The sequence below is a fragment of the Bufo gargarizans genome, chromosome 1 (assembly GCF_014858855.1).
Source record: "Bufo gargarizans isolate SCDJY-AF-19 chromosome 1, ASM1485885v1, whole genome shotgun sequence".
Taxonomy (NCBI): domain Eukaryota; kingdom Metazoa; phylum Chordata; class Amphibia; order Anura; family Bufonidae; genus Bufo; species Bufo gargarizans.
In genome coordinates, this window is record NC_058080.1 from 540568056 (window position 1) to 540595948 (window position 27893).

At 41.0% G+C, this 27893-nt stretch overlaps 2 protein-coding genes across 3 annotated transcripts in view; both read right to left on the reverse strand.

The window, feature by feature from the left end:
• Positions 1-4271, reverse strand: part of LOC122934331 (solute carrier family 2, facilitated glucose transporter member 9-like) — a 65975-nt gene extending 61704 nt beyond the window's left edge. The window contains exon 1 of one of the 2 annotated variants that reach the window (XM_044289725.1): positions 4233-4271. In XM_044289725.1, the coding sequence (XP_044145660.1) occupies positions 4233-4256 (24 nt within the window). In that variant the 5' untranslated portion in view covers positions 4257-4271. The remainder of the gene's footprint in view (positions 1-4232) is intronic. The other variant, XM_044289733.1, reaches the window with a different exon arrangement.
• Positions 4272-17022: 12751 nt separating this feature from the next.
• On the reverse strand, positions 17023-25294 carry LOC122924433 (solute carrier family 2, facilitated glucose transporter member 9-like). Its single transcript, XM_044275529.1, has 5 exons — positions 25189-25294; positions 24971-25072; positions 20133-20208; positions 19483-19610; positions 17023-17214 (listed from the first exon to the last, which is right to left on the reverse strand). Exons 1-5 carry the CDS (start codon positions 25213-25215, stop codon positions 17023-17025), a joined length of 525 nt encoding a protein of 174 aa, XP_044131464.1. The 5' UTR covers positions 25216-25294.
• Positions 25295-27893: the final 2599 nt, after the last annotated feature.

Sequence of the window (27893 nt, forward strand, 5' to 3'; positions counted from 1 at the left end):
TACCCTGCGCACGCTGCAATTGGCGTCATGAAACAAAACTATTAACTATCATTTACACCTGACCCAGTCATTGCATATTATAGCGTCAGAGTGCATCATTCCAATCCGGCTTACTGCACATGTTACTCATACATGGCCATTAGTGCACATAGTGCATAAAGAAATACAATAAGTGCTTTAACAATAAAGCATTTAATTCAATAACAATAAGTAAAAAGTTATGGACAACTGCAGGGAAATTATTTGCAGACATCACTTCTCAGTCCCATAAGTTGATGGCTAGTGTGAAGCCTTATCTTTAATCTCCTGACCTTTTTGCAGCAATTAACTCTTTGCAGTCATCTTCTGGGGTACTGCACCAGATGCTGGAAAGAGAGGGGAGAGTTCCTGGAGCCACAGGTTCCAGCCAGTATTTCACATCAGTGCACACATGATCTGTGCTAGTTGACTTTACCTTAAGTAAAGATAAGTAACTTCTCAACAGTTGTTACATTTAACTGACTTGTTCTAAAGCGTTTTTTTTTTTGGACTGTTTTTTTTATTTGCACATTAGTATTGATCTGTTGTATTTAACTAAGAGAAGTAGCAAGGCATACCTTTCACGGAGGCAGTTGCAGTTTGCTGCCTTAGTTAATACCCTGGCCAAGGCAGAGTGGTTTGTTGATGCTGCTCTTGAGACCCAGAACCTAGAGAATATGCTCTACCAGCCCCCTCTAGCTACACTCTTGCCTGTTGCACAAGTTATGCCACTGGTGCAGAAAAAGTTGGGAGGACAAGCAAATGTGTCACTATTGACGAGTGTTCTGGTCATATATGGGCACATCAAACACAAAAATTCATACTTCATTCATCTAAGTACTAAAATAAAACTCCAAAAAAGGACCCAGAGAGGTGTGAGTATAACCTTTATGGTAGCAAAACAAATAACGGAAGGCAAGCATTTTTAGTTGATTCACTCTATCAACAATATCTACCAATATAAAATATAACTTTGAATGAAATAACCTAAAAAAACTCAAAGGGTTAGAAGCCCAGACAGTCAGCAGTAGCAAGATAACAACCAGAAAGTGTATAGCCTTAATAGACCAACTGAAAGCACAGCAATGTGAAACAACTAACAACACTATCTCTGTGTAGCCTTCACTACTGGTTTTGGCTCACAATCTCTGATGGAAATCACTGATCAAACACCAACCAAACACTAAGGCCTCTTTCCCACGGGCGTGTGCGCCCCGTTGCCGTATTGGGGACCGCATTTGCGGATCCGCAATACACAGGTGGCATTCTGCATCACGGATGCTGACCCATTTACTTCAATGGGTCCGCAAATCCGGAGATGCGGAATGGTGAGGAATGGAACCACGGGACGGAACCCTACGGAAGCACTACGGAGTGCTTCTGTGGGGTTTCGTCCCATACTTCCGTTCCGCAAAAAAATAGAACATGTCCTATCTTTTTGCGGAACGGCCGGATCGCGGACCCATTCAAGTGAATGGGTCCACGATCCGATGCGGCTGCCCCACAGACTGTGCTCGTGCATTGCGGCATGACCATGGGGGGCACACGCCCGTGGGAAAGAGGCCTTACCATGTGAAAGTGGCCTTAGGCTTCTTTCACACCTGCGTTTGGTGCGGATCCGTCTTGTATCTACACAGACGGATCCACACCGATAATGCAAACGTTTGCATCCATTCAGAATGGATCCGTTTGCATTATTCTTTTTAAAAAAAGTCTAAGTCAAAACGGATCCGTCCTGACTTACATTGAAAGTCAATGGGGGACGGATCCATTTTCAATTGCACCATATTGTGTCAGTGAAAACGGATCCGTCCCTATTGACTTACATTGTAAGTCGGACGGATCCTTATGGCTCCGCATCGACAGGCAGACACCAAAACGCTGCTTGCAGAGCGGAATGGAGGCAGAAAGGAGCCAAACTGATGCATTCTAAACGGATCCTTATCTGTTCAGAATGCATTGGGGCTGAACTGATCCGTTTTGGGCCGCTTGTGAGAGCCCTGAAATGGATCTCACAAGTGGACCAAGAAACGCAAGTGTGAAAGTAGCCTAAGATGTCTCACATTGCTGACAGCTGTCTGTATGTTCACTTGGTCTTTTTCCTTATACACTCGCTGGATTCCGGTTCCATTGATTCCCGGCCATCTCTGCAGCTCCGTGATGCTCTAGCATCAACATCCGGTTGATGGATGTCTCTGAGGACTTTTTAACTCTTGTACAACCCCTTTAATGACCAGGACTGAAAATACCTTAATGACCAGACACTTTTTGTGGTAGTTTAATTGTTACAACTTTTTTATTTGACTACCAAAATCATTTTTCTTTTTTCTACCAAAGTCATGTTTTTCCAATCTATAGCTCATTATTCTTTAAATATGCAAACTAACTGAAATAAATTATTAATTTGAGTTCCCGACTTTTTGTTGGTCGTTATATAATATGTCAGTTTGCATATATAATATTATATAATATGTAGAATTTTACATAAATGGGGGCAATAATGATGTCCTTTTTTGTTGGCGTAGGTATTTTTACTTTAAATCTTTATTTCTGTGGGATCATATGTACAGCGCTATGGAATGAATGGCGCTTAAATAATAAATAATAATAATAATAATAACGTTGTACACATGCAGAGCAGATCAGGGTCTGCCTGCAGCTCTACTATTCTAGAGACACGTGATGATCACGTGATAGCTGGTTCACACAGAGGAAGCAAGACTGGGACAACATTCCACTCCCAAAACTCCAGCAATTGGTTTCCTCACTTCACAGACTCTTACAAGAAGAGGGGATGCTACACTATGGTAGACATGCCCTGTCCCAACTTTGAAGTGTGTTGTTGCCATCAAGTTCTAAAGGAGTTCATTTTTTCATGAAATAGCTAAATGTCTCACTTTCAACATATGATATTCTACTCACTTGTATATAGCGCTGACATAATCTGCAGTGCTTTACATACATCATCATTGTTTGCTGTCTCCAATGCAGCTCACATTCTAAGGTCCCTATCAGTATGTCTTTGGTGTGGGAGAAATCTGGAGAACCCAGAAGAAACCCACACAAACACAGGGAGAACATACAAACTTCATGCAGATGTAGTCCTTGGTCGTATTCAAACCTAGAAACCCCGCACCACAAGGCACTAGTGCTAACCACCCACTGGTTCTATGAGATTTGCAAATCATTGCAATTTATTTATATTTTATCCAGTGTCCTAACCTTTTTGGAACTGGGGTTGTATAATTATTACCTGAAAACTCTTTCAAAGTTATGGCTTATTGGTGTTCCATTCATATCGATGATGTTTGTGATAAAAAGAATACTGTAGTCATGTATATTACAAAGTTTGTGTACATCTTATTTTTTATGGTTCATATTTTTTTATTAACAATAGGATAAAAAACAATATAAAAACTGTTCAAATGTTAAGTTTAATTAACCCTTTTTTAATCCTCCCACAAAACAGGAGGAAATGTACAAACATACACAGGCCCAGATTTGCGCATCCTATATATATGGCATTAAGGGTCCATTCAGACGCATATTGTGGACCGCAAAACACTGATGCCGCACATCGCCAGCACTTAATAGAGGATTCCTATTCTTGTCCGCAGTTGCGGACAAGAATAGGACATGCTCTATTTTTTTGCACAGCAGCGGACAGGAACTTTGTGCATAATTGCAGAATGGATCCGGACCCATTCTACGGACGTCTGAATGGACCCTAACTTAGACAGGCTGTCCAGACCTGCACCACATTTATTACAGGGGCTCAGGCTGGATGATGCATGTGGTTCAGGGAGAAACACTTTTTTCTGACTCTATACCAACTATTGTTTGACTTACTTTGAGACAGAATTTTACACCAAATGTGTAGAGCAATTTTGGCACAAATTGGCGCATCTTAGGCCACACCCCTTCCCACAAAGCTCGTTGTCCTTTCCACTTAGTTGTAGAAAGTAATAATTATTTTAGATCAATTAAATTTAAGTTGAAGGGTTATTTATTGCATTGTAGAATTGTATTAATGATATGCGGAAAAAATACATTGCTTTTCACTAAAAGTATAAAATAAGCAGTACAGAAATCTAGGCACCTAAGCAGATTTTAAGCTTCGTAAAACTTTTAAGTTTACAAACTTTTTATGACACATTTTAATAATATAAAAATCCATTTAGTATAGCTCTATGGTTAGTTACAGGTGTACTTACCAGGTGTGAGAGAAACCCAGCCATGCTTTAGATGATGAGATGACAAATGTTTGTCACATAAATAAAATTTTGTGCTGAGAACGTCACTCCTGGACTCAGAAAACAGTGCAAAGGGTTATCAATGTTTGATTTGGATTCATAAATGGTCATCTAAGCCAGATACGTGAATTACTGACAATATTGTACATAGGAAGAAGAAAATGCATTTAAAGGTAACCACATACTGTAAGCCATGGTCAGTGCCAAGTGGCAACATTGATTAGAGGACCACAAATTTATTTCTTTTGAAATGTTACCTAATGTACATGTTATTTTCAGGTAGACTGCTAAAGCAGCTTTCAGCACCTCTCAGCTCATTATCCAGGGACTGAACATTGGGTACTATGCTTGCATTGCATTGTTTTTTGCTTGCATTGTTTAGTGGCAAGTTTACTGAAATCTTTTGCACTGAAGACCTACACATTTTAAAGGCCATAGCTATAAAACAAGACCTGGCTCATATTTCTAGCTGCTATGTAGCCTGAGATAGAGAAAGAGGAAACAGCCCCCTTCAGTTGACTCTCATGTCAGAAGCCTGCAGGAGAGGCATAGACATCCTCTCGATGTGTAACTGTACATGACCCCAGGGGGAGGGGTAACATGAACTTTTGCATATTGTATCATCTGCTCCATCAATCAGAGATCATACTTGTTCTCTGATTGTCACATATAGGAGGGTCTTTTTCTTTCCAGAAAAGTAGTGATAAGATGAGCACTTGCTTATTTAATCTCTCCTCTGTTCCTAATTTGGCCGTTGATTGACACTATGACCCACACGTTTATCACAAACATAAGTAAAGTGTACCCTTTACACTGCTCCTTTCATGTCCATTGCCAGTCTTTACCATAAAATATGCCGCCCGTTTCTCTAGCAATAAAACAGAAAATAAAACTCCCACACGTCTCCACAAAGATTTTACCGCTGCAGGTCCCAGGAGTAAAGTGGGCTCAGTTCATAAGTCAGTATGCATTTTTACGTTTTTATGCCCCTGATGAAGCTTGGAAACTAAACCTGGGTCGGGCAGGAGCACATTGCTGTGAATTGTTTTATCGGTTTTATACTAACTTACGCTTGTGATTTTTTTTAAAGTAAACAGCGGTTCTTCACTATTGGAGTGTTTTATGCTCTAGAGGACAGAAATTGAAGAGCCATATTTGGAGGAATTTCAGATGAATATACTGGTTTGATGTGTCTGACTCCCATCTGCGCTTGTGAGTATATCCGCTTTAAAGAGGACATTGTGACCGGAGTTACTGGAGGGCATAGCAGGAGAACGGCGCGGCGCCCAGGGATAATAGTAAGTGCAGTGAGATCCCCGGGCCCTGCTCTCCATGTCTGTATTCTTAGTTCACAGTGTCATAATCGGTGAAAGGTCCTCTTTAAGCGCGTGTGAGAAGCATTTACAGTGCTTCACTATTAGTGCGTCTTTTTTTCGCAGGAGCTGTTGTGGGAGGAGGATATTTGGATAATCTGATGCTCTATTTGTACCTATATAAGTGGATGGTTCGACTCAGAGGAGACTTTATAGGCGTTTTGCAATGTGTAATACCTATTACACATTGCAGTAAAAGAGATAGTGGCTTTCAATGGAGAGGAATGTCTATCAAAACGGCATACAGTATGTATCCCAAATTTGTACCAATGAAAACGTCAACTTATCCAACAGAAAAAAAGAAAACTCACACAGTTCAATTGACAGGAAAATAATAAAGGCATGGCTGTTTGAATGCAAAAAAAAAAACTATACATATTTGGTTTTGTCATAATTGTACTAACACACAGCATAAGTCACATGCTAAACTAATATGAAAATATTCTTTCTTAATTTTTTGTTGTCTAAAACTATGGTGCATTCTACAGTCAGGTGTGTCTTATAGTCTGAAAAATACAGTAATTACCTTTATTATGGCGAGTAATTGTCTTATGCTGGAGGAATTCCCAGTATTATAATTAGGATGACTTTGCAGTATCTGTAAGTTCTGGCATTACATATGTTTGTAGATCTTCCAGTTCCAAGAACTTGCTAGTTCCAATTTTCAGAGTCCAAAGTTTGTCTCTGAAATGTAATATATCTATTTGTCAGAAATAATGATGCAATGCACAGTTCAACTTCTGATGCTTGTGCACAGTGCAGTGTTTTACTGCTTTTTTATTGCTCACTATTTCTGTGTGTCCTATATTCACTGATAGGAAAAGATGGAAATTGTGGTAAAAAAGTGAGCTGTATCATCTTGCCAATTGCAGATTATTTTTTTTCACAACCACTGCACAAGCATAAATTCCAGTGGGCTGATGCACAGTGGGCCACTGAAGTCCTCATTACGGTCGCCGGGCAGCTGTATAGCATTCTGGCACTCCCAGTGTTAATTAATGTTTGAAGCGCCATGTGCTTAAGTACCTGTCTGTGCCCTCCTCAATTTAACTGGATTGCCTTCCTGCACTGGGGCATGGGAACTAACAGTTCCCTACTCCGCCATTCACATAGGCCTCAGGCCTATAAGCAAATGCAGCAGGCACATTGCAGATGGCAGCAGAATGACACTGTTGGGGTATCAGGGTTGGAAGGATGATGGAAAAAGGATGATTTTAAGATGTCTGTCTGACAAACTCCGCAAAGCCAAGACATGACTGAAAGAAATTGTCATGACAGCCTGGTCTTAAAGGAGTTGTCTGCTTTTTACTATTGATGACCTAGATCAATACTAGATTGGAGGGATTCCAACTCCCGGCACCCCCGCTGATTAGCTGTTTGAAGAATAAGCAGTGCTCGTATGAGCGCTGCTGTGGCGAAACCAACCTCGCCACTGGGTGCTGGAGAAGCCTGGTTGCCAGCCTTTTGCCCCAGGATTATGGGCCCTCTCATCAGCCTATGCTAAACTTAAACCCCATGGCGATTTGACTGTGTTTGTGGCATCTGAGCGCTGTTTGAATATATTGAGCACTCAGATCCAAGCCATCTGGGGACATGTTAAATGTCTATATTTACTGTAATGGTTGGGACATTGTATATTTGAATAGTGATGTCTGTGCTATTGTCCCCACGTGTATATTGGCGATTTCCCTATGTCCTGAGAGATAATTGAATTACTCCTCGGTTGTCTCCAGGACAGAAGACATTGTTTAAAACTATGTATTTTCCTGCCTGTGATAATTACATCAATCTATTGTAGTCAGACCCTCACTGATCTGATATTGATGACCTTGAGGATAGGTCATTAATAGTAAAATGCGGACAACCCCATTAATGGAGAAAATGAAGAAAGAGAACATCTACATCAGAGGAGATGTCACTGGATGGAATAGGTATAGGACCCCTTTATCTCCATCAGCCTCAGATTAGGCCCCATCAGCCTCCCATAAGCCTTCCCTAGCCTCCATTAGCCTCAGAGCAGACCCCCAGCCTCCATTAGCCTCGGATCAGCCCCCCATTACCCCCCCAGTCCCATCAGACTCAGATTAGACCACCAATCAGCCTCAGATTGGATCCACTCAGCCTCCTATTAGACCCCCAGCCTCCATTAGCCTCAGATCAGCCTCCCATTAGACCCCCCAGCCTCCATCAGCCTCAGATCAGACCCCCCAGCCTCCATTAGCTTCAGATCAGCCACCCATCAGAACCCCCAGCCCCCATAAGACTCAGATCAGACGCCCAATCAGCCTCAGATCTGACCCCCCCAGCTCCAATCAGACCCAGATGGAGCCCCATCAGCCTCAGATCAGCCCTCATTAGACCCCCATGATGCGATCGCTGTTGACCACACCATCAGAGAGTTCAAATGACGGGGTTCGGCATGATTGCCATTCCCTGTCATTGCCATTCCCTCTGTATTATTGTCACGGACGTTCCCATGACAATCTATGAGGGGATAGGGGAGACAACTATGGGGTACAGATAGAGTGATCTGTCACAAAGACCGGGATCGTTAAATGATGTGTCTTCCTGGCGCTCGAGTTCGACACATCGCAGATCGGGTTGACAGATTACTGGGAGGGGCTGGAGAAGATCCAGCAGTCATGGTCCATATCAGAACCAATGACAAAGTTAGAGGTAGGTAGAGCGTCCTTAAAAATGACTTTAGGGATTTAGGTCACAAACTTAGGGCAAGGACCTCAAAGGTAGTGTTTTCTGAAGTACTACCTGTACCAGGAGCCACACAAGAAAGGCAGTGGGAGATTAGGGAGTTTAACAAGTGGCTCAAGAACTGGTGTAGGAAGGAGGGGGTAGGGTTCCTAGAGAACTGGGCTGACTTCTCTGTCGGCTACAGGCTACAGGCTCTATTGTAGGGATGGGCTGCACCTCAATGGGGAAGGGGCAGCTGTTTTGGGGGAAAAGAAGGCTAGAAGGTTGGAGGACTGTTTAAACTAGGGACTGGGGGTAGGGGGAATTATGTTATAGGAGGGGAAGATAGTGCAGATAGAGACTTGGGGCAAGGTAATGGAACTGTGGGAGGAATGAAGGAGGGACTAGAAGGGTTCATAAGGAAAGGTGTAGGGTAAAAAATATACATAAACCTCATTTTTGTATGTACACTAATGCCAGAAGCCTGACTAATAAAACTGGTAAACTGGAATTAGTGATGTGTGAGGAGGACCATGACATAGTGGGAATAACTGAAACATGGCTGGATGTTAACTATGAAAGGGCGGTTAACGTATACAGGGTTACAGTCTGTTTAGAAAGGATCGTCAAAACCAGAGAGGGGAAGGGTCTGCCTTTATGTAAAGTCCTGTCTAAAGCCTGGGAAGATATAAGTTAGGGATATGAACATGTGAAGTCACTGTGGGTAGGAATACATGGAGGAAAAAACTATAATAAAATACTAATAGGAGTTTATTTTAAGCCACCTAATATACCTGAGTCTACAGAAAATCTACTAAACGAAATAGACAAGGCGGAAAATCATAATGAGGTTGTTATTATGGGGGACTTTAACTACCCAGATATAGACCGGGAAACTGAAACCTATACATCTCATAAAGGAAACAGGTTCTTGGCAACAACCAAAGACAATTACCTCTCCCATCTGGTTCAGGACCGACTAGAGGGACGGCCACACTGGACTTAGTATTAACCAATAGACAAAAGGTTAAGGAACAAGAAAAAAACAATGTGGCTAAATAGACATGTAAAGAAATCAATAAATGACAAAGAGAAAGCATTTAAATCACTAAAACAGGAGGGTAGCGAGGAAGCATTGAAAAACTATAAGGATATGTAAAAAACAAATAAAAGCAGCCAAACTAGAGACCGAGAGATTAGATCAGATGAAATGCAGAATGTAAAAATAAATTCCCCATTAAAAGTGCCCTGTCTGACCCAGAAAGAAGTATAGCGGCGTCTTACAAAAATTAAAATAGACAAATCGCTGGGACCAGATGGCATACACCCCGGTGTCCTAAGAGAATTAAGTAATGTCATAGCCAGACCCTTAATTCTGATATTTATGGACTCTACACTGACAGGGGGTGTTCCACAGGATTGGCGGATAGCCAATGTGGTGCCAATATTAAAAAAGCTTCCAAAAACAGAGCATTTGAAACTGTACTACTTAAAAGGTTAGTATATAAAATGAGAATGCTTGGACTGGGAGAAAATGTCTGTATGTGGGTAAGTAACTTGCTCAGTGATAGAAAACAGAGGGTGGTTATTAATAGTACACACTCAGATTAGGTCACTGTAACCAGTGGGTTACCACAGGGGTCAGTATTAGGCCCCATTCTCTTGAATATATTTATTAATGATCTTGTAGAAGGCTTGCACAGTAAAGTATAATTTTTTGCAGATGACACTAAACTGTGTAAAGTAATTCACACGGAAGAGGACAGTATACTGCTACAGATGGATATGGATAGATTGGAGGCTTGGGCAGATAAGTGGCAGATGAGGTTTAACACTGACAAATGTAAGGTTATGCACATGGGAAGGAATAATGCAAGTCACCCGTACATACTAAATGGTAAAACACTGGGTAACACAGACATGGAAAAGGACCTAGGAATTTTAGTGAACAGCAAACTATGTAAGCTGTAGAAACCAGTGTCAGGCAGCTGCTGCCAAGGCCAATAAGATAATTGGTTGCATCAAAAGGGAAATAGATGCCCGTGATAAGAACATAGTCCTGCCACTAAATCACTAGTCACACATGGAGTGCAGTGTACAGTTCTGGGCTCCTGTGAACAAGGCAGACATAGCAGAGCTGGAGAGGGTTCAGAGGAGGGTAACTAAAGTAATAACTGGAATGGGGGGACTACAGTACCCAGAAAGATTATCAAAATTAGGGTTATTCACTTTAGAAAAAAGATGACTCAGGGGAGCTCTAATAACTATGTATAAATATATCAGGGGTCAGTACAGAGATCTATCCTATCATCTATTTATCCCTAGGACTGTCACTGTGATGAGGAGACATCCTCTGTGTCTGGAGGAAAGCAGCTTTGTACACAAACACAGAAGAGGATTCTTTACGGTAAGATTTTTACGGTAAGAGCAGTGAGACTATGGAACTCTCTGCCTGAGGAGGTGGTGACGGTGAATTCACTAAAAGAGTTCAAGAGGGGCCTGGATGTATTTCTGGCGTGTAATACTATTACAGGCTATAGCTACTAGAGAGGGGTGGTTGATCCAGGGAGTTATTCTGATTGCCTGATTGGAGTTGGGAAGGAATTATTTCTCCTAAAGTGAGGAAAATTGGCTTCTACCACACAGTTTTTTTTTGTTTTTTTTTTGCTTTCCTCTGGATCAGCTTGCAGGATAACCGACTGAACTGGACGGACAGATGTATTTTTTCAGCCTTATAAATGATGTTACTAAGGTAAAACATGCTTGTTTTGAACAATGGTCCAGCCATCTGAACAAATAGAGGCATAGATATAAAGCTGCATGAGCCAGTCACCAGCCAATATTTGTAGTGCTTCTGAGGGCATGGGGTGTGGTGGATACTGAGAATGGATCAGGGAGACAATGAGAGTTTTAGTTGCTTCCACAGTAAGAAAGGGGTGGATTGTAGAGATGTTTTTCAGGTGCAGGCAACATGAGCGGTCAAGCAATTGAATATAGAGCGTTAAGGAAAAGATCAGTGTCAAACATAACACAGAGACATGGGACATCCTGCCTAGGTAGTAGGTAATAGTGCCACACACTGAGAGGGAGATTTTAGGCTTAGGTAGGTTAGTAGATGAAAATACAAGAAGTTCCGTTTTTGATAGATTCAATTTTAGGTAGAGAGGACATGATGTTAGAGACAGTGGACAGTCATTGGTGTTCTGTAGTACAGCAGGGGTGATTCAAAATTAAGTGTATAGTTATGTGTCATCAGCATAGAGATGGTACTGTAGACCAAATCTACTGATAGTCTGTCCAATAGGGGCTGTATAAAGAGAAAAGAAAGGACGTAAGACTGAACCCTGAGGAACCCCAACAACAAGTGGATGAGTAGAGGAAGTAGAACCAACGAATGATACACCGAAGGCGCAGCCAAAGATATAGGGAAAAATAGAGAACAGTGTCCTTAAGGAATATTGTGAGTAGGATATAGTGGTCTACAGTGTCAAATGCTGTAGAGAGATTGAAAAGAATAAGCAGAGAACAGTCATCATTGCAATTACAGTAGCTGTAATTTGTCACTTTGGTGAGGGCAGTTTCTGTAGAGTGTAGAAGACTGGCTCACAGTCACTGATGGAAATCACTGACCAAACATTGTGTGAATGATGCATTATTCATGGTAGGAACAGTCAGAGTAGGAAAGCTGGATGTGTGCCTACTCCGATTTAGACACTCCAGGTATTTGGAGTGATTCTAGCTAATCACCAGCAGAGTGGAGATATGAATTCATAAGCTCAGAGAATGCAGAGGATGATGTCTCTCTGCTACTAGGCCAAATTGCTGTAATACAACTGCTGTATGTTTTGTTTGGGATGCTGAGCAGTAGGCTCAGCTCTTGCTAGTTGGTGGCCAGACAGCTGAGGATTTTATTTTTGTGTCGTTTATGTTTTGCAGGACTTGCCTGAAAGCAAGTTGCAACCACTCGCACCACATTTGACTGAAGTGAACTGTGTTCATGGTGTGCCAAAAAGTGCTAGTCGTACCCTAGGAGACGCCTGTTCAGGCTCGGACTAGCCCACCGGGGAGCCAGTGAATCCCTCGCTGGGCCCCTGAGCTAATCAGTAAGGAGTTTTTCTGTCCTTTTCTCTGCGCAAGCAAGCGCTGTCACTGTATTTCTGTGCCGCACCCCCTCTTGCTGGAGATCATATAACCAGTAGGGCCCCCGTGTGTCAGGGAGACCCACCAAGCCCCCTGACAGGCGGGTAAGACAGCAGCAGAACTTTAAACTGTATGTGCAACAGCCAACCGCCACAGGAAAAGCTATTTCGAGCAGTGATCACTTTAAAGATTAGGGCAGCACCAGCAGGCATGACATCACAAGGCAGCGACAGCAAGAGTGGAGCGCGGGAGTTGCCTGAAAGTTAAGTACTGGCTCTGCTCTAGTGTGTAAAGTGTGGAGAGCAGGGTCAGGCTTAGTGGTGTGCCCACATCAGTTCTCCCCACACCCAGAAGCAGAGAGGGGCTGCTCACAAGTGGAGTCGCTGTCAAGAAAAGGCAGACGCGTCCCTACCTGGGTAAGCAGACACAACTTAATGTTATACAGCTTAGACTACCAGGCCTTCCTGATCGTGGGCTGCATGAATCTTTTTCTGCCGGTGTCATGAAGGTCTGTTATGGTGCAGGGAGATCAGTGAGCTTGCAGTCTGAGTAGTTGAGGTGCTGGCTCACTGATGTGAGTTATGCTGGGCAGAAAGTATAGATCCTGAGCCCAGGGTCCCTTCACCCCTTAACGTCTTGTATAGAAGATAACCTCCCTGACCTGGAACTGACACAGCAGCCCCCCGACCCCATCAAATGCTGTTAAACGCCTCTCAGGAACCTGGTCTTTGGAGATGAATTTATTTATTTTTTACTTTATTTAGACCTACTTTTTGAGAAGAATATGTGGGTTTTAGGTAAGTCCAAATTACGTTCATAAATCCGCCATATCTAGCATAGATGGATAATACCGTGATCCATTGGATCCCTATTCAATTTCATGGGATCCCACCGGTATCTAGCTGCTTTCTGGCAGAAATGCTGGCTTTCAGTCAGACAAAAAGTTGCTGTTCACAGCATTAGCCAACTATGCCATATACGGTGATCTCCAACAGCCTGCAAACTGCAAATGTGAAGCTAGTGTAACAATAAATACATACCAAAAAAATTTTCCTTCCCTTTGACATATACAGTGCTGAACTGAGTGCCACTGCTAAAATAAATCAATAAAAATCGCAGCGGCATTCAGGCCCATTCATCACACTAGAGAGGTTTTCCCTGCTGCAGCATGGAAAGTCTCAGCCACAACTGGAAAGCCTCTGTTTGCAGTGTTTGGGTCTATATGCCATTACTATCGTAGCAATGGTGCTCGATTCAGTATGTGTCACAGCAAGGAGAGCAATTCATTTTTTTTTTAACAAACATGGTATTGTTAAGCCCACCATTTATTCAGCTTTTATGACCTGTATAAGGTCTCACGCACAAGGTCACATCCATGTTGCAGTCTGCAAACCACAGATCATTTGCAGGACAGCCACATGGCTATGGACAGCACACAGATGACATCAGTGTGCTGCCTTTTATTTATTTTTTGGACCCCCATAGAAATGAATGGAAAGAACGTTCAATCTGTAAAAACTGCAGATTGGACACAGATGCTAAATACGGTAGTGCGCATGAGCCCTTCACCTGGCTATTTTTTGTGAAAAGTGGCAACCCTAATCAAAAAGTAGTCCTCAATTTTTACACTACATAAAGTTTACTAAATACACATAGCAATGCCAACTATAGTGTAGTGATCAATTTAGTAACAAACATAATTTTTTATGTTGCTATGATTATTGTGAAATCTTTGTAAAAATCATGTTCATTTCCAATGGTAATATAAGGAACTAAATATAAGGAAATAGTGTAAAAACAAAACAAAATGTCACTTGCCTATTAGAAACAATGGAATGGAACATTCTCTGTACATGCCCTTTTTGAGCATAAGTGATTTTCCATCAGCAAGAGCGGAGACCCGCCCTGTAAGAGTGAATCCTGCTCTGGCAGACTCAGGCGTCCATGTAACATCCATTCACTGCGGCTTGGGTTTGCTGTTGTGCTCATGTAACCTGACTTATCACAATACGGCAGTGATACCAGAGGAATCAAAAAGCCGTCATTAGGTAATATTGGTGGACAAATGAAAAAGACATGCACAAAAATTACCTTTTTTCCATAAAGGATGCTTTTGCAGAGCAAAATCGGTGAACTGTGAAATAAAGTAGACATATCTCGTACTGACACTAGTTATATAGTTATTTATACTGCACAGTACATATCATTAGAAAGATGAAAAACTATTTCAGATTTACTGTCTCTCGCCCCTCAAAAAAAATAAAGGCTAATCCATAAAAGATATGTACCCCCACATTGTGGCACTAATAATGTAAGTGGGAAAATAAAAAGATGGATCTTGAAATGCTAGGATGAAAAATCTAACAAACAGCTTTCTAAAGGCTGGAAAAAAAATGAATTTGCAATATTTGCATATATAGGGTGGGCCCCCGAAGTCAGTTTTACTGGTGGGCCCTAGGCACCCCAGTCCGACACTGCACCTGTCCCTTAGCTAATCATGTAAAAGTGGGCAAATAAACATTAGGTTAATTTAATAACTAAATATACACACTCTGCTGGTTAGTGTGTTATTGCATATTTTAACAGCATATTATACAGTGTTTGTGAGAGAGAGACTTTAGCGCAGGAACGCCTTCGCTGATATCGGGGAAGGCGTTCCTTAGCAGTAAAGGGCCAGATCCTGTACAAGGCTTCCAATCCTTTTACTGGTATATTCCAATGCAGGCCTGCAGATGGCAGTGCATCTTATTGAAGCACTCGTTAGTACACAGGAGGTATGGGGAGCCGTGAGTGTAGCACTGCTAGCACTAGTATTACTCCGCGCTCCATGGTCTTCTTCGGGCACTGTACCGTGTCCTAACAGAGTAAGGACATGGTGCTCGCTGACGTGCACTATGACCTGACGCTGTGTGAAATCAGGTCACAGTGCAGTGCTGCAGGAAGAGCGCGCTTGATCTTCCAAGTGGCAGACCCATCCAGAGCAGAAGAGGTAAGGTGTTTTATTTCTTTTTTTGTCTGATCTGAGGCCTATCAAAGATTGGGGTCTGATGAAGCTTGGGGTCTTATCTGAAGTCTGGTGGAGATAGGGGGTCTGATGAAGATTGTGGGTCTGATCTGAGATGTCAAAAAGATTGGGGGCCTGATCTGAGGCCTGATGAAAATTGTGGATCTGATCTGAGGTCTCACAAAGATTAGGGGTTTGCTGGAGGCAAAAAAACTGAGTGGCTGTCCAATTACTTCTATATATACATAGCCATTTGTTAATATATGCTCTAGCTGGCTGTTTATTGGTGTACAGAGAGACGTAATTTTACATTGGCTGAGCTATGGTTATTTTCATGACTTGAAAAAATAATAGTGGAATAATTAGGATTACTGCAACAACTTTTTCACAGTTTTTTTTTACTTGTGGCAATTGTGGCTATTGGCAGCTTCATATTATGTCATAATCCACCTGTTAGCTGCCATTTAATGTACTCATTGGCACCATAGAGTTTCAAGAAGTGTGTGACAATAAAAATGAAGTTCACTTCTGAGTCTAGAGTATGGGTCCGTAGATTTTTTGGGGTATTACATTCAGGATTTGTATGACATGAACATATGCATTAGCCCTAAAAAATAGTAGGCTAATGCTTCAATAATATAAAAGCCTGGTTATGCCATCCAATAACAGGAGCCACAATAAAATCCTTTAACGCTTTATTTTCTAGAAATTCATGGTCCTAAGGTTAAACAATAAATACATATATTCACACACAACAAGGATAATTTATCAACAGCTTTGTGTCAGTTGTTTAGCGTAAAGTCACAATTTCTACAAAAAACTGGAAACAAAATCACAAATAATGCAAAAATAAATATGCAATCCTTTGAGACAGGGTTATTAATATTATGATATGCGCTTTTAAAAAATTTGAAAAAATGTATTCCAATGTTTTTTGTTTTTTTTTCTTTTTTTTAAACTGTTGTTTGAAACACTGTCTTAATAAATGTGCCCCAGTGTGTCTGCCAGTCTTTAAGAGTAACTGTCGTGCAGGTAGATTTTGTTTCAAAATATGCAGCTTTCACCAGGAGAGGTGGAGACTAGGTACTTCGATGTCTCCCATACACAGCACACATATAAATAAGAGGAAATTATGTTCTTTAGCACACCACCAAGCAGCAACAGCATGCAGGACATTATATATCAGAACTGGGAAGTGTGGCTATAAATTCAGCACTGGGTGGGGCAGAAAACCTACTACAGCCTTAACCAGCATCTCTGTGTGTCTGTGCCTCCCTCCAACAGCTCACTCCTCATCCTTGCACTTTCCATAGACTTTAATGGGATCTAATTGAAACCTGATCCCTCAGTAAGCTGGTAACCCAGCTTTACTGAAGATGCATTTTAGCAGTGAATTCAGAGTGAGTGATCAGTGTGAAAGAGGTAATCGTGGAGCAAGAGAGGAGTTTGATAAGTGGCGAAAAGAAATAAGATATTATAAAGTTTCTTATCTTCATTTGTACTAATGATTTATGGGAAAAAAATAAAACAGCAGTTATTCTTTATATTAAAGTCTAGTACAAAAAACGTTATTCTCGTTGACCTTGTCTTTATTAGATCCAAAATTAAGCTTGCTAAAGGATTCCAGGATTTCCATCATACTCCGATCCTTGGTCTCTGGTAGTATCCAGAAGGAAAATATAGCCGCAGAGATGCAGTAAACCAAGAAGAAAATGAAGCAGAATGTCCCCAATGCCTCCTATTGAAAAACAGAGTACAGTAATGTAACTTCTAGTGTGGCTGAATCTTTTCACATGTATTATTTTTGTATGGCTTCAGTGTTTGGCTAGTCTATGACTGCAAACAGTTACATTAGCAGTGCAACAATTTAATAAATGTACCAGAGACCTCCCCCTTTTTTATATATGACATTAATCTTTCATGTGATGCATTTTTCTGATAGATCTACCAATTAGTAGCACAAAATATTGCTTTTGGTGGTATCATCCATAGTGAGAGTTTGTGGCTAACCTTAGAGACATTTCTAAAATAAAAGTTTTAAAATAATCTTTAATAATAGTCAACAGGGTTAGCATAATGTTCACAATGTTTACTATAGAATGGTGGTGGTGATGGTGGGGGTTTATGAAGCCCTGTGCTCTAGTTTTCTGGTGACAAATAATTGCATTTTTGAATTTTTGTACAAATTAGAGATTTTGTTTGTTGCTTTCTGATGCTAAAACCACCCTTGTAGGAAAGCACTCAATGAATCCCATATAAAGGAATAGAGAGTTGAACAGCTATGACTAATACCACTCCATTTACAGAGTGGAATCAGGACGTCCTTGTTCTCAAGATAGATGAGGGTCCCAGCTGTCGGACCCTTGAAATCTGATATCACCTATCCTGTGAATAGGAGATATATACTTTTCATAGGATAACTTCTCTCTTTAAAGGCTATGGGCACCTTTTGTGCATGAAAATCCAATTAACACTTATCTTACTTAACTACTGTAGAACAAATATCTGTGTTTTGTACTGAGCTACCTTTTCTATACACACAGCAACTCTTCTAGACTCTTCTACACTCTCAATTCTGGCTCTGTGGGGGTTCCCTTCAGCTTTGCTCCCCTACTCCTCTACTCTCTCGGTTTGCATAACTCCACCTACTCACTGTTAGACAGCCCTGGTCCCTTACAGGTTTATGTAGAACCCACTCTCTTGACCAGGTTCTACCTAGACTTGCATAGGACCAGGATAGTGAGCTTTCATAAATCTCCCCCATAATAGCTCAGATTTTGTAAGTGTGATGTGTCTATGAGTAACCTATTAGTAGCAGTAGGACAGAAAACTGGTGACCCTTGTCAGCTGCATTACTTACCAGCCTCACAGACAGGGCTCCTACTCCATGCCTCTGGTCTGTGCTGCTGATATTGAACACATAGCCTCCGGTCGACCAGCTCTGTCCCTGCTCCACCACCTCCCCATGACTGCACCCCTGACCTGTCTACACATCCTTGCCTCCTCCCCTGCATCAGTTTACAGAGGCACATACCTTCCTCCCTGCACACCTCTGCAGTCTGGTGAGAAAGTGAAAGTAGTGGGAGTGTGCAGAGGCGGCAGAGCAGTCAGTGAGTGCTGCTGTAGAATGACTCCTACACTGTCGGAGCAGAGGGAAGATCTCCTGCCTGCTGATGCCAGTATAATCATGTACCACGTGCCTACACATTTTAGGGAAAGACAGCACTGGTTCCTTATACATAGGCATATACAGAGACTAGAGACACACCCCCTAGAGCAGATGTGAGGGGCTGTAGGCTCCCCGTCTGATATCAAACCTGATGGATTTCTACAAAAGTGAACACAGCAGCTTGCTGTTCAAAAGGAACAGTCAATTGGAGAAATCATTTTCTCCATACTATAAATGCAATGGGCAAAAGAAAAAAAAGTTGGAGAAGATGTCCATAGCCTTTAAGTAATAATACATTTGTCGGAGCGATGGAACCATGCCCCTCCTTGTTAACCCTGCTTACTTTTCTCACCTTTTTCAAAATTGACTTTCAAGCAAGAAAATTTGTTTATGCTACATAACTGGCACAAATCCCTTAATACATTTCTGATACCTGAAGAGCAGCCTAGAATGGTGAAGCGACAGGGCCTCACTAGACTGCTCTACAATAAATGGTAATGATGCAATCCTGTCTATGATATGCAATCATGGCTCAGCAGCCTGACAGGAACGCTCATCTATGTGTTGTACATGCAAGTGCCGGAGCAAGGTTAGTGAGCCGCCACCCCCTTCCGCCAGGCAGCTCTGCAGGTGGAAACAAACAATCCTGCTCACATTCTACGTTGCTTGTGGCCATTTTAAATCATCACTACTTAGCATAACGAGCAATCATTCTAAGTGCTCTGTGAATTTTAGATTAGAAAACCAGAGTAGGCCAAAATAACAGCTAAACATGACAGAGCCTTCATTTCTCTATGCAACTCATGTAGTTTACACCTGCTGTGTTGAAGATCCTACCTCAACAAAAGGAAATGCCAAGCCTATCACAAATAATCCCAGCCAAATGAGGGCTCCAGTTATGGCATATGCAGCTGGTCTGTAGCACTGAACAAATAGCTCTGTGGGCAGGACACAAGTAACTCCTCCTATAAAATAAATATTAAAAACAATATCCATCACTAACAATTTAGTCATTTACAAACATGAAAATATGAATTTGCTATTTTTCACTTGACTTTATCCATAATATTTCAGAAGATAATATCCCAATAACATAAGACTAATTTTTATCATGTTAAAGGAAATCTGTCAGCCCTGAAACACTACCCAAACTAGAATAAGCTGTGTATGTAGTAAGTGACGCCTAGTCCGGTTATGTGATTTTTATCTTCATACTCTGAAATGCAATAAGAGGATTCCCGTGCCCATAATGCACATAGTAGAGAGGACTCAAAGAGGAGTCCTCTCGAAGCATTTCATTGCTGGTTTGTAGGAGCTCAGTGTCAGAATGAAAGTGAGTGCGAAGATATAAATTATTTAATCAGACTTGGCATCACTTACACTATTCACTGCTTATTATACTTTGGGGGGAAGAAGGGGTGGAGCTGACAGATTCCCTCTAAAGAGCAGAAGAATTCAGACGAAAATGGTGCATTTATTCTACTGACCTGGTCCCAAGCCGTAGCTCAATGTAAAGATGAAGATCAACATACAAGAACCATATGGCATCCAAGAGTATAAATCCTGCAGGAAAACAGAAGTATTGTGTAAACAGCACATCGGAAAAATCTTCTATATGAAGGGAGTTGGCATTTATTAGAATAAACAGGATACGTCCACCTTTACAACCAATTTTAGCTAATATTAATTAATATTAATATAGAAAATAGGGCAACTTTGTAAATAGTATTTTATTTTTATTTTTTAATCCTACAGATTTATTTATACAGTTCATATGCAAATATGTGGGCTCTTCTAATTGTAAACTAGAAACAAACTGTGGCCCAGATTTACTAATGTGTCTGCGGCAAAATTTTGTCTAAAAGGGGAGAAAACTGGATTTCTATACTTTCTTCTGACATATTTGCCAAGGGTGAAAGACTTAACAGAAATAGCCCCAAGTTTGCTGGAAAGGACAGGGCCAGAGATGCACAATTTTGCATCAAAACGACACTTCTGGCAAATAAATCTCGAAGTCTCATCGTAAGCCAACCAGTAGTTGGTATAAAGTCAGAGAAAAGGGTCTCTCCCTGCACCACATGTATCATCCAGCCTGAGCCCCTGTGATAAATCAGATGCAGGTCTACACAGTCGGTCTAAGTGTACATCATCTTTAGGAGTAGTAAATATGGGCCTGTGTGTCTGATCCTGTAGTGGAGTTAATCTCACTGTATATGCATATACAGACACAGATAAAAAAAAACATGGTTAGATGGCATTTGGTAACTTACTAATGTGAATTTAGGACTGTGTTTGCTTTCAGTATGATACTTTGCACTGTTTGGAGCTCTGCCTGTGTCCTTATCAGTGCAATCTGTGATGCGATAACTAATCCACTTCCCTCTCTAAACGAAGTGAACGGCAAAGTCCAAACAAAGGAAGAAGTTAAGAACTAAGACTAGAAGCCGAATACATGGACTGATTAAAAAATATATGCCATTAATATATTTAAACCATTTACATATTTAGAGGCTGGAATCTACATGGAATCATGTAGTGTGTTGAGTCAAACACAGGAGCAGACACAATAAGACTTTTCATCAATCTTTCTTTTACACTTACTCTTCCTTTAGGACCCACTTTTGGCTTTGGCTCCAAAAAAACTCCATCGAAAGGTGTTATTCGAGTTAAAGGCCCATTCACACGTCAGTTTTGTCAGCACAATTTGGCTTCTGCACCAAAATGGTTGCTTGTGTCAGTGAAGACTCCTTCTCCCCTTGTTTTCAATAGAAGGCTGTACTGCTGTTCATGAGGCTGTGGTTTACAGCTGTGATCACATCAAGAAAGTACATGCCCTTTTTTTTCCAAGCAATCACGGATTTGAACTGCAGCCCCTCATTGAAAACAATGGAAGGCAGATTCTGCACGTCCGCCGGCAGATTTTTGGCACCCAATCCCCCCATGTGATTGGGGCTTTACGGGTGCTCTCACACATGCCATCTGTATGCAGATTTTGAAGCCAAAGCAATTCATTCCTAATTTTGGCTTAAAAAATTACATAAAATCAAAAGCGGCGTATGTGAAAGCTTCCTGAAGAAAGCTTCTACAACTGCTCCTTTCTGTTGCGATACATCATGCCAAAACACCAATTTATTTGGTATAGTTTCACAGATGTAATAGTAATACAGTTCCACCACTAATGGAATATATGAGCATGCCGTATATGTAGAACATTGTCCTTTCCTGTTTCTGCTATGGTGTTCTTACAAAAAGTGTACAATACTATAGTATAATGTTGCATAAGATGAATTGCCCTTTTCCGCATCTTTAAATATAAGAAATGTAACATAAAAGATTACTGGAAGTCTTATCTTTTTAATGTGCACTGCCTGATTTATGAAATTGATATTCACATGATGGCAGCAGCATGGCTCTTCCAAGCATAAGGAAAACTGAAAAGTTCTGGTCCAATTGATACAAATATTATAACTTTATTACTACATTAAACAAATCAATAAAGACAAAATATATGGAAGCTGCTGAAAAGATGGGGAATCCTCCCGACACAGAGAGCACCCTGGTGTCACAGCTAAAAATTATCATATAATCTAAAATGTTATTCACTTCACATACCCTCTTTGGTGTTTAAAGGTTATACACACTTTTGGAGGCAATTTATGTTTATGATTGCATTTTATTCATTTTTTGGTAAAAATCATATTTTCCTTATTGGCCTCTATTAAAAATATTGAGCCATTCTGTCACCAAGGGTTAACTGTTTTTCTAACTGTGTGACTGGTACTTTCACTTTGTGCCGGTCATCTAAAAACCCTTATCTCTAAACTACTAAGAGGTCATAAACCAGGGATGGCCAACCTGCGTCTCTCCAGCTGTTGTAAAACTACAACTCCCACCATGCCCTGCTGTAGGCAGTCTGGGCATGCTGGGAGTTTTGCAACAGCTGGAGAGCCTTTAGCCTCTTCCATTTTCTAACAATTGCTCCAACAGTTGATCTACTTTCATCAAGCTGCTTGGCAATTGCCGTAGCCTTGTCTCGTGTCTTTTGACAGCTCTTTGGTCTTGCAAATGGTAGTAGTGGGTGTCTGACTGACTGTGGGGTGGACAGGTGTCTTTAAAGAGCTCAGACAGGTGCTACTAAGTTAGATTAATGAGTGGAGTAGAGGTGGACTTTTTAAAGGCACAGTAACAGGTCTTTGAGAGCCAAAATTCTTGCTGTTTCTCAGGTGTTCAAATACTTATGTTCAGCAGTGCAAGACAAATACATTCTTTAAAAATCATACAATGTGATTTCCTGAAATTATTTTTTAAATTCTGTCTCTCAGAGTGGGAATGCACCTCCAATGTGAATTTCAGACCCCTCCATGATTTCTAAGTGGGAGAACTTACAAAATCGCAGGGTGTTCAAATACTTCTGTTCCTCACTGTATATGGAGTACTTCTTGAGGGTCACCAAATTTTTTCATTTATTCACTGTGGTAATTTGCTCTAATTTATTTTTGCTTTATTTATTTTGGAAATAAAGGAATTAATTATTTATTATTCACATCCGTTAGTATATTCTTCTATTCTTCTTGAAGCTCAGAATATATATAGGTCATCTTATTATTACAAATTATATTCTCGTAGATTTTTGCTTCAGATAATTTTTATTGCATTTATTTTATGTTTATTGTTAATACTCATTCAAATCCACATTTCTTCTCTTTTCCATAGGATCATTACTAAATAGAGATTATACTACAGAACAACACCATCCATCAACATTGTATATTGCCAGGTCAATTTAAAGTTCTAGAATTTAGGTACTTGTACTGTATAATGATTTATTATCTAAATACATTTTGTTTTAGAAAAAAACTGTCCCAGTCTATTCATTTTTCCATTTATTTCCTCAATGATAATTCTTCTTTACATTTTGTATCTTTATATTGCTATGAGCTTATTACAGGAAGGATGAATAGGTAAAGCATTCATTTAGGCCATGAGGAGCGAGACTATTGAGACGGTAAACCATCTTGTCTCCTCCTGTTATAATCTTTTGTCAATACTCCCTTGTCTCGGACCAGATTTAATTTTGGTAATGCCCCAAAATTTGAGGTTCGAGGTGTTTCCCTGATGTTGAGATCTTATATGTCTGGATATAGAAGTATTCTCTTCTGTCTTGATACTGCTCAGGTGTCTAGAAATCAGTCTTCTTAATTCCTGTATTGTTTTTCCTACATATATTTTGGGGCAGTCACATTTGATAACATATACCACACCTGTTAATTTACCATTTATATAGTCTTTTATTTGGTATAAATTGTAAATCAACAGGTGACACCTGTTGATTTACAATTTATACCAAATAAAAGACTATATAAATGGTAAATTAACAGGTGTGGTATATGTTATCAAATGTGACTGCCCCAAAATATATGTAGGAAAATACAGCGCCCGACTTCCTTGACGCTTCGGCGAGTACAATGCATCCGTCTTGAACACCATTGAAAGTCAATGGGGGACGGATCCGTTTTCTATTGTGCAATATTGTGTCAGCGAAAACTGATCCATCCCCATTGACTTACATTGTGTGCCAGGATGGATCTGTTTGGCTCCACTTCATCAGGCGGACAGCAAAACACTGCAGGCAGCGTTTTGGTGTCCGCTTTCAGAGCGGAATTATGACTGAACGGAGGCAAACTGATGCATTCTGAGCGGATCCTTTTCCATTCAGAATGCATTAGGGCAAAACTGATCCTTTTTGGACCGCTTTTGAGAGCCCTGAATGGATCTCACAAACGGAAAGCCAAAACACTAGTGTGGAAGTAGCCTTATGATGTCAGCACGCTAGGTTATAAATTGTCCCGCAGCTGCACACACACGCACTGCCCGATCCCCTGAAGACGCCGATGAAACATGTCATGGGCAGTGTCTGTTAGGCATTTTAATACCAGTTAGGGGCACAGATCAACTAAAACACCAACATATGTTGGAATACAGGGCATAGAGAGATTAAGAGTGTGGGTGGAAGCACGTGGCCACGGACACAGTATACTAATCTAAGCTCCTGCTACAGAGACTTAAAGCAGGACGCTGAATATAATTTTGTCATGGTCCCGAAACTGTGCCACCCACTGATACTTTTAAATACTTCCTCACTAAATAGACATATTAAAATAGAAAATAATAAAAGTTAAGTTTTAATTCAATAAGCAATAGGAAAAAAGGCTATATTTGGTCGAAAAGGACTATATATAAATAAAATATGTGCCATAATACGCCTATCCACACACTATTTGGGGTCATATAATTTGTTTGTGTATTTAAGCAGCATAGCTCTTACCTGAAGAGAGAGTGTGGCAGTGAGCAAGGTCAATGTTAACGCTAAGATCACATAGTTCGCCCATAGTAGTGTTTTTCTGCCCAGACGATCAATGAGAAAGCCCTATAAAAATACAGTAAAGGTACTGAAAAGCATGAAAAGGAATTACATGTGCCAGTAAAGCTGGGTCTTGTTCATGAATGAATATGGGGTGGAAACCAAATTAGTCCAGTACTTACACACAGCACTGTTGTGAGAATTTCCATGATCCCGATTCCAAGAGAGACGTATGGGGCCTCACTGGCTGGAATACCTGCATTTTGGAAAACGTCATACGCATAGAAGTAAACCTGTCATTAGAAAAAAAAGGAAGTGTTATTTTCAGATAGAGATACTGAATGTAAAACTGTATACACGTAAGGTGCTGATGACATTTATAAATGGAATAATCGTCATTTGAAAAAACTCTTGCTTTTTTTATCCTATCATCAACAACTGCAAAAAACTATAATTGTCTCTAAACCGAAATTATTTTTTTTGGAGAACCTTCCCAAGTGTCCAGGAGTCATCAGAGTTTTGTATTACTAACATTGCCCTACCTTATTGGGCACCATGCACACTATATATATGGGCATCTCAATTTCTTGCACACGGACAGGCAATGCTAAGCCATATTTTCCCACATTTAAGATGTGTGAGCCACTGAATACATTTGCAGCATCGTATTCCAATATACTGTAATTTGCTTGAAAGGGATTTTCCAGAGACTTATCTAATCTGTGGGGTTATGACATCTGAGACCCCCGACGATCAGCTGTTTGAGAAGGCCGCGGCGCTCGCAGTAGCGCAGTGTCCTTGTCCAGCTTTCCCTAGACCAGGCATGTCCAAACTGCGGCCCTCCAGCTGTTGCAAAACTACAACTCCCAGCATGCCTGGATAACTTACAGCTATTAGGGCATGCTGGGAGTTGTAGTTTTGCAACAGCTGGAGGGCCGCAGTTTGGACATGCCTGCCCTAGACTATGTGATGTCACGTTCATCAGTCATTTGGCCTAGGTACTGCTCAGCGAAGTCAATGGGGCTGAGCTGCGATACCAAGCACATACCAAGGCTGTGGCGCTACTGAGTGTGCTGGTGCCTTCTCAAACAGTTGATCATTAGGGGGTCCCGGGTGTCAGACTCAGATACTGATGACACATGCAGAGGATAGTCAGCTAAAAAATCTCGGAAAACCCCTTTAAGTACAGTACATTAGGATAAGATACAACAAAAATATTCAGTGGCTTACACATCTTAAATGTGTCATTTGTATACACCAGTCTTAACCTACAGTGTACTAGGATACAATGCACCACATTTATTAATAGACCCAAATTTGGGCCTTATTTGGGGCATCCATGCAGCAAACGATTTGAAACTCTGCCACTGAAAAACTGTTCTTCTCTATTTGCTTCAGAATTCTCTCTGATCTGTTAATTTCATGTGCTCATGTCATTAGTTTTTATGCACATGCAAAAAACCTGAAGAATGACAAACAGCATCTACTAGCAACCATCAGTAAGAAACGGACCAAGCTTCAGTGCACTTCAGTGGGGTTGAATTTTGTTTCACTGACCTATTGACTTGAAAGGGCAAGACCTAGGTGAAAAAATGCAAGATGTAGAACATATACAATAGGTGTGGGTCCAGTGTCGGACTGGGGTGCCTAGGGCCCACCAGTAAAATTTATTTTGGGCTGTACGGATACATTAAAATATTACCTGCTCACACAGCAGCAATATGCTACCGGATTATTGAATATGAGAGTCCCTGCGGTAACTTTGAGAAGTTAGGTCATGGGGAAAAGAGGACACTGACTAGCTTTCCTCTATACCTAGAAGTCATCTCAACTCTGATCGTGTCTATAATAATAAACTGGGGAGTTGCTTTAATAATCTATAAAAAAAAATATATATAAACATAGGCTGGTGGAGGAGCTGTACATTGAATATATGTATTTAGTGCAGTAAGTCTACTGTGTTATGTGCCACTTGTGCAGGGGGTGGGAAACTAGGGGCCCACCTTCCTCAGGGGCCCACCGGGGGATTCACCTGTACCCCTGTGGGCCAGTCCGAGCCTGTGTGGGTCCCATCTCTTGGACTGGTTACTATCTAAAAAATGTTGCCCAAAAAAGAATGGAGAGTACAATGTCCATGAGGAGCTTCCTCTCTATTCACTGTTATGGGACTTCTGAAAATAGCTGAGCAAGGAAAGTCCGATAGCAGCGTATGGACAGCAAGTCGCGCATGTGTAGCCATCCCTCCATTGCAGCTATGAGACTTCTGAAAATAGCCATCATTCATCATTTGGCAACTTTCATAAGTCCCACAGCTTCAAATGCGCAGCTTGCTATCCGTTTACTTTGGGCCCCCATCCTTGAGATAGGAGCAAGCCTCAGATATGCCATAAATATCCCGTATTGGAATGCCACTTTACAGTTTTTTAGCCGGGGTGCTGTTGTCTTTAAACAGACAGCAACCAGACATGAAAATTGTTCATATGCTTGAGCCTTTAGTACATTTCCTTTATATACCTGCTATCAGCAGATGTAGACTAGTTTCTAGTGAAAGTTATATAAGCATCTCAGACCGACATTGGACCTGCCCCCACTCATCTCACCCTACCAACAATTTTCACCACTTTTCAAAACTGGCAACAGAATTAAAAAGGTGGAACTTTTAAAGCAAATATAGTGTGAATTTTATATGCCAGAAAACCCGCAAATACATATGACCTTAAATCAGAAGAGATCAGCTAGATTGCTTCTCTTGGGTAAAAGTTCTGTACAATGTCACTTCAATCAAGAAGACTGGATGCTCACATGTAACAGGTACTGCACCATAAAGTGACTGGCACTGTTATGTGGGTACAGTGGCTGGCATTATTATCGGGCCAATACCACATCT